This window comes from Ursus americanus, chromosome 9, assembly GCF_024610735.1.
Source record: "Ursus americanus isolate L20-20 chromosome 9, mUrsAme1.1.p, whole genome shotgun sequence".
Taxonomy (NCBI): domain Eukaryota; kingdom Metazoa; phylum Chordata; class Mammalia; order Carnivora; family Ursidae; genus Ursus; species Ursus americanus.
Window position 1 is genome coordinate 35,254,431 of NC_142135.1, and position 12,354 is coordinate 35,266,784.

A 12,354-nucleotide genomic window follows, 5' to 3' on the forward strand; every position below is an offset into this window, starting at 1 on the left:
TTTCTATAAAAAGTAAAGTGAGCAGTTGGTCAGGCAGACAGGTGAATTCTCTTCCAGGGGCTGGGAACTTTTCCAGCTTGCATAAAAATGTAATTTAAATTTTGTAATTGAAAATCATTGTTTATATCTCCTCAAGCACACTCGCCCCCACTGTCCATCTCACCACCATCCTGCTGGGCTCCTTAAAGAACCAACAACAAGCTAAAATCTCATTTTGGTTTTTAATGCATTTGCGCTAACGTGGTTTTATTGGTGGTGGTTGTGTTTTGAAGTATCCTTAACATTTGCTAAGAAGAAAATATTATTGTGTCTCTTTTTGTCAGTGCTTACTCCTCCTGAAAGAAGGTGTGTGTGTTTATGTCTTTATAAATTATAAAAGCCTTCTCCATTCTTCCCGCCTCCCCACTCCTTTATCTGCCTTGGCATGTGAGCTTGCTGTTTTCACTGAACAAGTCGGAGAAGAGAGAAATCTAATCTGAATGGACATGGATCACACTCTAGGAAAAGATGTCTTTGCAATCTGTTACGTCCCAGCACACAGGAGCACTGGGTTTTGGTTTGGGGTTTTTGCCCGATGGGTGAGGTAGAAAGAAGGCAAATGGGGATAAGCCTTGAGTGAACTTGTAAAAAGTTCCCAAGCTCTTCTTTATTTTCAAAGCTATGCCGAGAACACCCACTCCTATCATGCACCTAATAAGACTGTCTCATGAGGTAATTTACAGATCTCTGACAAGAAAAGTACCCCTTTGAGCCTCGTGTCTGTACAACTGCCACCTTGGGAGCTTGGAGCCATGGTTAAAACATCGGCTCACACACACGGCAGTGCTCGAGTGTCACAGAGGTGATCTAGTGAATTCAGGGTGTGCAAGCAAAGAATCACTCTGGAGCCCAGTCTGCAGGAGGAAGGGGGTGGGTGGATGAAGAAGGGGAGAATCTGTGGTAACATGGGCATTCCCGCTGAGGGAAGGGGAGTGGAGGTAAGACATGATGAGGTTCCAGCCTCATGACCCCCTGGCAAAAATGAAACCATTAGTGTTGAAATGAAAGCCGTTTGACAGAAGGGCCAGGGAGGAACATGAAATGAGAGCAGCGTGTGCCTGAGATCTGAGGTTTCACTGAGCCAACGCCATATAAAGTAGACTTGACCGTCACAGGAGACGGCAGACGGAAGCAGGCCCAGGGGGTCAAAGACGGCCAGTAGCCCGCACACTTTCATATGCCAGCCAAGTGGCGGGGCAAGTCCCTTCTCCCAGCGTCGGATAAGCCAGCCCATAGGAAGGGAAACTGGTGTGGGCGCCCCGTGGCAGATACCACAGAAGGACCGACGGGCATGGAGAATGACTGCTGCCCCCCAGTGGACGGTCAAGACCAAATTCTCTGGGAGGCTCCTCTGTGTCCGACATGGGACAGCCCGCCAGTTCATGTCCAGTGTGTTGGAGCTGATTCTTTTTTTTTCACTCTAATTTTTAAAAATTTCTTAATTTCCTAAAATCAGTATTATCATTTTTAGATTCAGAAAAGATTCCTTTTAACGTCTGCAGCCCATTAAAGCCCCCTTGTTAGCGATGTTTACAGGCAATTTCAAATTCTGCGCATCACCGTAAGCGGACACTCCTAACTTTTCTTGTCTTCGGTTAAAGGTGGTGTCGCACAGAATTGGACTGTGTCAGGAGCTCCTGAGCTACTTTGGCCTGTTTCTCATTCGGTTTTGCGAAGAGGGCAAACTCTCTGGTAAGGAGAGAAGGAACGCAGGGCAGCCAGGAGGCGGGGAGGGCCGGTGTGGGCGGGTGCTGAGGCCACAGGACGCAGGGGATACCCCTGAGTGGGGGTGGTGTGTGGGCCCTACCTCTGCTCTCAGCCCCTGGGTCAAAAGTGGGGGGATGGGAAGTTGTGTCTGTGTTCAGGGTGAGGTGAGCGACTCCAGAGAGGTAGTACAGACAGTAGCAGGACATCAGGTCCTTCCAGCAACTGCAGTTCGTCCTGTGCCCTCCCCGGCCCCAGGCCTAATGTCCGTCTCACCTTGACCCTTGACCCTGACCACCAGCCATTCCCCAGCCCCCTCAAAATTGGAGTGCTAGACTCCAGGTGTCAGGACATCCCATCACACCATCACTTCTTCTTGTTAAGGAATGTTTGCTACAAAATGTGCTATAAAAAAGTTCTGATTCTGAAACCACATGTAATGAGTTAGCGAAAGATGACGGTATGATTCACATCACTTTTGCATTTCTCTACAGTGTATGTCTAAGATATGACAGGTTATTTACTTGTGAAATGGTATCGATTATCTGAAGGCAGTTTACATATATTCTCAAGAAGCTGCAGAGAGGTGGTGTTGAGCGGGAAGTTGAAGGGTTTGTGTGGCGGCTGGGCCGCTGAGCTCCGCAGCACGCTGGCCAAGGCACTAGGCCTCTCTGGACCTCAGGTTCTTCTTCAGCATCACAGACTAAAACACCCCCACTGAAGCTGTTGATATTTGATGAGGATCGAATGCTACTTATCTTTGAAGGGATTTCAGAAAGTTAAAAATTGTGTACAAATATTGTTGTTGTGATTTTATTCTTTCTAACGGTAATGCTTTATTTTCTCATTTCAGAGCCTCGGTATGTAAACTCTATGTGCTGTTTCAACCAGTAAGACTCTCTTTCCCTTTCTCTAGTCATGAAAAAACTGGTGGACTTTGAGCTCCCTTATGTGAGTCTTCGAAGCGCGGATGTGGAAAACTGCAAGGTTGGACTCAGGAAGTGGTAAGCAGTTATGGTGACGGTAGGTATTTGCGGCTGTTGTAGATTCCTGGTGAGAACTTGTTGGTCTCACCCTGTCAGCTCACCACCTAAGCTAGAGAGGGACGAGGAACTTGGGGACAGTTGAGAGGAGAGCAATAGAGTAGAGAGAGTGGAGGATGAACCAGAACATTTGTCCTGAACAATAGGATGTCGAGGATGGCTTTCACTGGTCTCCAGAAAGTACTTGAGGGTTGCTGTCATGAAGACGGTGGCCATGAAGACAAGGCTTGAAAAGCAAGCGCTGTTGGGGTGGGGATCGAAGCAGGAATGCTGAGGAACCGCAGGTGGTGGGCTTGCTTTGGAATGGATTATCAGCTGTATTGATTGAAGGGATTTGTTGACGATTACAAGCAGGTGCGATTCATCTGTTGAACGGTGGAATTCCCTAAAGGCAAAGAGTGGACTCAGCCAGCTTGCAGGGAATTTGAACTCTTAAGTATTCAGCTTACATTCCTAAAGGATTCCAACAATAAATTCATATAAACCAGGGCCAGCCATACTCCTAGACTGATTGAACACCTTGCAGAGAATACTACCCTTTCCCCCAGAAACAAGAAGCCCTATGGAGAGCGAACAAACAGAAAATAACAAGAAGCACCCTGGGGTGCCTGGGTGCCTGAGGAGGTTGCACATCTGACTCCTGAATTCCGCCCAGGTCATGGATCTCAGGGTGGGGAAATAGAGCCCCACCTCAGGCTCCACGCTCAGTGGGGAGACTGCTTGAGATTCTTTCCCTCTGCCCCTCCCCCGTTCTCTCTCTCCCTCTCTCTCTCTCTCAAATAAATAAATCTAAAAAAAAAAAAAAAAATAGGAAGGACCCCACATATATCCTATAATCTGTAGTTTGCTGTGTTTATCACCATGGCTGTATTGGATTGCTTCTTTGGTTCACTGTCTCCCAGCCCAGCTATTCTGTAATCTGAGCTCCGAAGTTTTAAGAAAGGCATTTTGTAATCTAGGAATAGTAGCTATCTTGACCTTGTGATGCCTTGCTTGAGCTCCAGTCTGTGGTTTCGAATTTTGGAAGGATATTCTGGGCAAGGCTAAAAGTTCGTATACTGCTATTCAAAATATTCTGAGAAACTGTCAAAATCTGTGGCGTGGAACAGTGAGAAGGGAAAAAGGAGAAACCTTAGCAGTTCCATCTAAGTGTTTCTGGAAGCTGCTTAGGATAACAAGTGGCTGAGCATGATTGTTCCTGGGATCAGAGTATGTGAATCTAAATCCCAGCCCTCTCAGGATTTAGCTGAATAACCTTAGCCAAGTTACTCAAGCTCACTCAGCCTCAGTTTCTTTATCTGTAAAATAGGAATAAGAGTCTACGTCATACAATTAGTATGAGAGTTAAATAAAATAATTCCACATGCTCAGTAAATTTTGGTCTTGTTTGTTACTGTTATATTGAGGATAATATGATAATAGTAACAACAGTAACAACAGAAATCCCTGGGGCTTAGACTGCTTTGCTCATGGGCTCTCCAGAGATCTTGACATCAAAGAAGACATGAGGATTCTGTCCCTCACCTTGAAGCTTTAGTTGGATCGGGCTTTGCCTCTGTCTTCATTAGATAGGTATATTCTAGATCATCAGCGCGAGAGAAAATGTCATTCACATGCCAGCATCTCGGATCCAGGCACATTGCCTTTGTTTATGGGAACTGGGAAGAAACGAGGTCCCACTCCAGTTGTTAGAGCTGAGGGTCAAGTCACCTGCGGGGGAGAGCCTGGAGTGGGATCCTGAAGGTGACTTCTCCTCTTTCTAGGAAAAGACCGAGTGGGAGCAGGGAGGCTAGCTTGGCTGCCATGAGCCGTGGGGTTCCCAGCAGGTGAAGCATCACAATGAAGCCTAGCCAGCATTTGGGGGATTTTTCTCCATCTGGAACTCTCTGATGCATCTCTCCAATTATGATATGGTTCCTTCCAGACTGGAGGGAGCCTGCCCTCGCCTCTCAGAGCCCCAGTGTGGGATGAGTCTGGGGCCTCTCTAGCTCTGACACAACAGTTGCTATTCTCTGCCGCGGAGAATAGGGTGCATCCACTGCATGGAAATTAGCTAAATAGAACATAACAGAGTGCTTCCTTTGCTTCTCCCCAAGGAGGAAGGTGATCTTCAAGTTACGTTTTCATCCTTTCCTAGTCCATGCCAATCCCATTGGTCTATTAACCATTCAGTTCTAAGTGCAGTGATTCTGCTTAAGTCTGCTTTCAGATTGGTTTAGACCAGCTGCAGTGGGGACCCTTTCCTGACCGTTTCTATCCATTCTTAATCCGCTCCTGCGCTTAAACCGGGACTATGGTTTCAGTTTATCCTAGTGATTCTGGATCCGTTAGACAGACATGGAGCCCTGCTGTTTGCAAGTCACTTTGCGAAGGTCCACAGGGGCAACTCCAAATAGGACGCAGCCTCTGCATACCTGGTGTCAAGATCAACTTACGAGAGCAGTGGTCAGACTGAATTCACGGTGCTAAGGAAGCACAGAGGATGGAGTGGAAGCCTTGGGGAGTGGGGACTAGAGGATGTCAGGAGAGGCAGATGAGTCAGGGATGGAGGCTGGGGGAGGGCAGTGGTCTTCCAAGCAGAGGAGAGGAGAGAAAACATGGTTGGAATGTAGAGTGTGGGGGAGGGAGATGGGTCATAGATGGAGCTGGAAAAGAAAGGTACGTGTCCCATGACAGGCATCATGGAAGGGAGTAGGATGAGTGATCTAACTCCTGGGACTGTGAGAGCCCAAGGGTTACTCAGGAAAGAGCACTCAGGCTAGAATGCAGAGCCTGAGACAGAGGGGGCAGGGCTGAGGCAGCGGGCCTGACAAAGGGAGCAGCTCGGGCAACAGATGTGGGTATGGGGCTGATGAAGACATCAGGTACTGTGGGGTGGGGAGAGGGCGCGCACACTTGAGGACTGACGGTGCGGCTGAGTGTGAACGGGGCTGTGGACCATTTTCCATCAGCTTCATTGTTTGGCATCTTTACTCTCAGGGTCCACCAGGCAAGAGCTTACAGTGTAAAGAAAGTAGGAGACAGAGAGATGGACGGACAAACCGAAAGCTAGGCGAGGAGAGGGGTGTTAGAAAGGGGGGGCTCAGTTTAAAGTGTAGGGGACCACCACTTCAGAGAGCACCTGCTCCCAGGTGTGCCCACTAGCCGTGTCGTATGAACGAACTTACTGCTCCTGAATCACACAGGTACCTGGACCCATCCCTGGACTCCGTGCTGATGGACTGCCCAGCAGCGGTAGATCTGATCTATATGCAGGTGAGGGTGACCGAGGACTCTCAAAACACCAGATGTTCTTGACCATTTGGGATTGAAACCATTAGAAAAAATTTGTAATAGTTAAGAATTCTACGTCGACAGCTGGAAGAAGCAAATGCACAGAGACCGAAAGTACGATAGAAGTTATTAAGGGGTAGGGGGCAGGAAGTTATTGTTTCACGGGTACGGAAATTTTGCTAGGAATGCTAAAGTACGTATAAGAGAATGTTGAGAGTTGTACGACATTATGAATGTTTTTAGTGCCACTGAATTGTACACTTAAAAATGCTTAAGAAGTGGGGTGCCTGGGTGGTCAGTCAGTTAAGCATCTGCCTTTGGCTCAGGACATGATCCCAGGGTCCTGGGATGGAGTCCCGAGTTGGGCTCCCTGCTCAGCGGGGAGCTTGCTTCTCCCTCTGCCCTTCCCCCTGCTCATGCACACATGCTCTTTCTCTAAAATAAACAAACCTTTTAAAAATGGTTAAAATGATAAATGTTATATGCACTTTACCACAGTAAAAAAAAAATTTAAAAAGAAGCAGAATTTAGAAGGAAAAAAAGTTCTACCTCCATTTTAACAATCTCTCTGAGTTTTCCAGCTGACACTCCATCATCTGGGCCAATTTACGTGAGCCTGGAAATGATGTCCCTGATAATCTAAAGCTACATGTGGTCCCCAAATCTCATTTTAGCATAATCTCCTTTTCCCTGAGCCGACAAGCAGCATCCCTGGCTGCAGGGCCCGCTTCATGAGTGTGTAGTCTGTGAAGCAGCCCTGGACCCCGTGCTCAGAAGGGCCCCACACTTGTGTCAGATTCTGCTGTCTCCATCTTGAAATCCTTAATTTTGCAACAACAAACCCCACATTTTCATTCTGCATTAGGCCCTGCAAATTATGTTGTTGGTGCTCCCCTATGCCCTAAGCCCCAGAAAGTACATTTAGTGTTTGGCCTCCTTTCCTTTCCCAGACTCGGTGGTGAAGGTGCTGCTAAGCAGTGGGACGGTCAGCAGACGGTGCCTCTATGATACCTCTCCAGTTACCCCCTCACCCCCACTCTGTTCTCCTGCCTCACCAGCCCCCTGTCACTACGTACACGATGTTTCTCCATGGAATGGGAGTTATCATTACACAGAAAGGCAAAGACAGGGTACCTGATGGCTCAGTCAGTTAAGCATCCAACTTAGTTTCAGCTCAGGTCATGATCTCAGGGTCGTGAGACTGACCCCACATCAGTCTCCACACTCAATAGGGAGTCTGCTGGAGGTTCTCATCTCTCTGCCCTCCCCCCTGCTCATGCTCATTCTAAATAAATAAATAATAAATAAATAATTAAATAAATAAAATCTTTTTAAAAAAGGCAAAGACGGAGTGGCAGATTTCCCTTTTATATTCATAAAGCAACGGCTCATCTTTGAAGAAATGACCACACTTCCATATTATCTTGTAAAGCAACCACCAGGTGCTTTATGTGCCCAGAGAGAGGAAACTGCTCGGTGTTTTATTAAGCTGCATGCGAAAGGACTGCCTAGCACAGGCCAAGCAGGGCAGCCAAAGGCAGGAGAAATCACCAAATGCCTCAGAAGAACTAAAAGTAATTACTAGCTGGGAAGGTGGGCATGGTGGGTTCATGCACCCTGCACCCCTGTCACAGGACACGTCACCGTTTGACCATCAGTGTTTTTACTTAGTGTCTCACAAAATCATGGTACCAGAATCCACTGTACCTTCAGTTTCACAAAGTAGAGGATCACTGACATCTAGAGTTCCCCCACTAGACCACCAGCCCCATGCAGGAACCTTGGCTTTTCCAGTGCTGGTTGGAGCACCTTGGGGTAGGACTGAGCAGAGACATGGAGCCCAGCGGCCAGAGTGTCAATAAGGGGTCACAGCCCTAATGCCCATTCCTTCTTATGTGACTTTTTTTTTTTTTTTTAAGATTTTATTTATTTATTTGGGGGAGAGAGAGACAGAGCGACAGAGATAGCGAGCTGGGAGGAGAGGAAGAAGCCGGCTCTCCGCTGAGCTTACAGCCCACGTGGGGCTCGATCCCAGGACCCTGAGATCACGACCTGAGCCAAAACCAAGAGTCAGACGCTTAACTGACTAAGGCACCCAGATGCCTCTCTTATGTAACTTTTTAAGAGACCAATGCAGTCTAATAAATCATCTTCACAAAGCTCTTCTAAATTCTAAGGAGGCAAATCAAAATATCACTTATTAAATGTTTAATGTTCTCTACTGTAGTTTAGTGGTTAGAATATAGTTTTGAGTTCGTTTCTTATCATACTTTGATCCATGTAATTAAACCCACGTTGCGTGAGTTGGAACATAACTTACATTTTAAATGTTTACTGAGGCTCCTTGCTGCTGTATCCTTGCTTTTATAACACGTTATTAGTTGTGTCTGGTCTATTTGATACCATGGCCTTGGTGGGGAATGCATCACCTAATTCTACTATTGTTCTGGTGGGAAACAGTCTTTCTGGCCTGGTTTCCAGGAGACGTGAGAAGTAGGAGCTGCCAGCGTCATCATAGGAATTTTATCTGTCTTCATCAAGGTGTTGTAAACCGGAGAGAAATGGGCTGTATTTCCTCTGCTTATAGCTGGGGGGAAATGGCTTCACGGAAAGCACACTGAATTCAGTTTCCAAGATGTGTACTGTCCCTTGCTGTGCCGCGGGCTGTCTCTCCGTGTGATCTCGGCCTGCCACTTCATCCTTCTGAACCTGGAACTACAACGTCCCCCTGTTAGTGATGACATTGAACGAACAGTTTCTAAGTTCTCTCTCAGCTTGAATAGACTGATATTCAAACTGTAGCTCTTTGCCTGGCAAAGTCTTCAAAAGATTGCAGCTGATGTTATAATCATCTGTGCTGTCATCATCATCATTCTCATTGGTTGCTGAATCCACACAGAGGTACCAAGAAGTCCGCCCCAGGGAGTCGCGACCACCATTGTGGCCTCTTTTGGGGAAACTCTTCTCAGCTCCCCTTGAAAGAAAACGCCCCCCTCCCTCTCTGCTTCTGTGGTATTTTGTTTATACCCTCCGTTATGGTCCTCCTCACCCAGCCTTGTAAATACTGCTCACATACCTCTCCGTCTAACTGGACTCTGAATGGCCCAGGGCAGAGACTGTCCTGGGAGCTTAGGATGTGTGAATGTGTGAGAAGCAATCATCCTTTTAAAAAATTAATGCAGAAAATTCTTATGAGTTCTTCGATAAATAACAGTGCCATCATAATGAACTATTAAGGACACCTCTTTTATTTTTCTAAAGCAGCTGTGCCCCATGACCTCCTAGAAGACAAGTGGACTCCCACATGTTCCCTTTTTCTTTTTTAAAATTCGAGTAACATTGACAAAATGAAAGATCGTATATAAAACTATAAATTTCTGGGTTTTCTCAAAAATATTGAGGCTTGGTCAGTTCTGGGACTGCATTTCAGCACCGCTGGCCAGTATGGTTAACTCTGTGCAAATTAGAACAAGGGGTCCTTTCCTCCAGGCAGGCCTAACCCCGTGTCAGGCCCTAGGCTCGGGGAAGGGAGCATGGGTTGACTGTTAGCTTCCCTGGAGCTCCATGGCCCGGTGCCCTTTGTGCAGAGCCTGGCCTACCCGCACAGCCCTGGCCTTGCTCTGCCATGGCTCCACCAGCTGGAGCTGTTGGCCGATGCCCTCCTCTCCATTTCTCACTGCTGTACCCTCTGCGGGGGATACGGGACATGTGTGATTGAAGCGCATGAAACCCATGGCTTAAGTGGTTTCACTCGATTTTAAAAATTAGTTTCTACATACGTTTCTACATAGTTTCCACATAAGTGTCCAGCGGCCAGTCTTTGGGGAGCCAGAGAACAGAGCAGAGCCATGTGTCTAAATTCGACTGTCTCATTGTTAGAGTGAGGTCCTGTGTGTCATGTATTTGATGACTCCTGAGCCCATAATCAGGGTCAGATCTTTTCAAAGGTAGTGAAACAAAAGCAGTCCATTCCTGCTGATGTAGGGCATTTAAAACTCTGTGTCTGAGAGTCCCAGGCCCCTCACGCTGAATGACGTATCTTCAGTGAGTGCTTACTGTTGTGATTGCTATTTACCTTCTTTCTTTAGCCATACTTTCTCTTTGATATCCCTGCGCTGTGATAACAGCCCCTTGTAGGGCTCTACCACCAAGTAGAATTCAGGAAAGGAAAAAGCGTTCCGTTCTTCACACCCACATCAATTCCATTCTGGCGTGGTGTCTAGGTTCGGTTTTGAGAATAGTTGGTGACCAGGAGAAAGTCTTGGGTTGGGTAGCTGCCTACATGCTCAGAATTCAGTGGCTTGGGCAAGGACAGGAGGGCTTAGTGCAGTGACCAAATTGGGATTTTTAACCCAACTCTTGCCGCTTACTTGCTGGGTTGTCTCGAAAGCCGTAAACTCTCTGGACCTTAATTTACCCATCTGTAAGATGGGGGGATGGCCCTACCCCACAGAATAATTTGGAAAAAGTCAATAATAAAACCTATCTACAACAGGTTCTCAACAAATACTATTTTTCTTCTCCTCTCTAAACCCATCTCCTTCTCCCACCTAATCTAAATAGCAAAATCAAAACTTTATTCAGCTTTTCATTCTCCATTTGGAGATAAGGCATAACCAATAGCACTGAGGGATGGAACACATAAACTTAATTCAGACTATGGTGTAAATAGGTGCAGGACGATTGGCAAAGAATTGTTGAGTGTTTGCTGTGTGTAGAACCTTGGACAAAATACACTGAGGTGAAGGACTCCAGGTTTTCCCTCGAGGGGTTAACAAGCTAACCGAAGACCAATGGAAAACTTCTTTTAAAGCATGATAAATAAAAGCAGCACAGGCTAATCCCATCCGTTCTATATGGAACTTCTTGTTTCTCTAAACCCTTGCTAGCTCTGAATATTATATATTTTTTAGTCTTCGCCAAGTTGAGAGGAAAAAACAAGATTATTGGTTACTGGTGAGTTTATAGATTTGTAATTTAGAATTCCTTTTTGTTGATTGCTGATACCTATGCCTTACTGACATTTTTCCTATTGTTTTACATAAATAATATCAACTTTCTCCCACATATGATGCAGTCATTTTCTCTGGCTTGCCATTTACTTCTTACTTTGTTCTTGATGGTTTTTATGTACAGTTTTATATTTTCATGTAATTATACATTCCTTCATATTTTAAAAATATTATTCCTTACCTCAAGATCAGATTTTTTTTCTGAAAAAAAATTTTTTTTAAACATCTAAACTTTTATCTGGATTTATATGATTGGGTGACATGGGGAAAGAGCTAACTTTATTTTCTCCCCCAAGTGTGGCCAGTTGTCCCCAAACCACGGAAAGATCTTTTCCTACACCCACTAATTTAAAAAGTAACCTTTATAACATGTGAAATCCTTACATATGTCCACTTGGGTCTGTTTCTATAGCCTTTCATACATGAGTGTGTTTTTGCCAGATTAATTCGTTTCTGCTAAGGTTGCTAATCTTACAACTTCTGTTGTTTTAAGGCAGTTCAGGACATTGAAAAAGAATGGGCTAAACCCACACAGGCACAGAGGCAGAAATTAGAGGCTCTCCAGAAAGAAGACAACCGAACAAAGGTAAATCAGGTATTGCACCAAGAGAAATCCCTTGGAGGGCTGTTAAACATATTGGAATTGAGCTGTTTCTTAATTTATAAACCCATCAACCACTAAAAATCGGGTTCTTTTAAAAAATGAGAATACCATCATTCATTTTTCTGATTATATTATTTAAAGATTCTGAAAAATACAATAGATTGTGGGAACCCTTGGCCCACTTAATATAGACCTTCAGCATTTCTTTTTAACGACCACAGAGTATTCTGTTTTATAGTTATCATTTAGCTAACCAACTTCTTATTATTAGAAATCAGGTGGTTTCCAGTCTCTGCTGCTATAAATCACTTTGGCAGTGAGCACCATGAGACCCAGGACTGTGTCTAATTTTACATGCCTCGTGTGTTCCCAACACCTGTACAGCTCCTAGCTGAAGTCCCTGAACGCCGCAGCCCAACATCCTCTGGCCTTGAGTACATGTTCTATTATCTCTTAGAATATATTCTAAAAGTCCATTTTTAAAGCTTCCATAAAGATCGTACCAACTCACACTCTCCGTCCCCAAGCAGTGATACAAGTCTGACAAACAAGGCGTATTTTAACAGAAGAAATGGACTCTGCGTCATCGTGTTGTCTTCTTTATCCTTTAGACTTTGCCAGTGGTCTCTCATTGATTTTAAACAAAATGCAAACAAAATTTAGAGGACTCATTTATACT

The 12,354-nt window shown here is 45.5% G+C and overlaps 1 protein-coding gene across 1 annotated transcript in view; it reads left to right on the forward strand.

The window, feature by feature from the left end:
• Window positions 1–12,354, forward strand: part of SNX31 (sorting nexin 31) — a 64,006-nt gene that overhangs the window by 29,660 nt on the left and 21,992 nt on the right. Inside the window, exons 6-9 of the mRNA XM_045805858.2 lie at window positions 1,641–1,731; window positions 2,660–2,747; window positions 5,972–6,041; window positions 11,565–11,657. Coding sequence (XP_045661814.2) covers window positions 1,641–1,731; window positions 2,660–2,747; window positions 5,972–6,041; window positions 11,565–11,657 — 342 coding nt within the window. The remainder of the gene's footprint in view (window positions 1–1,640; window positions 1,732–2,659; window positions 2,748–5,971; window positions 6,042–11,564; window positions 11,658–12,354) is intronic.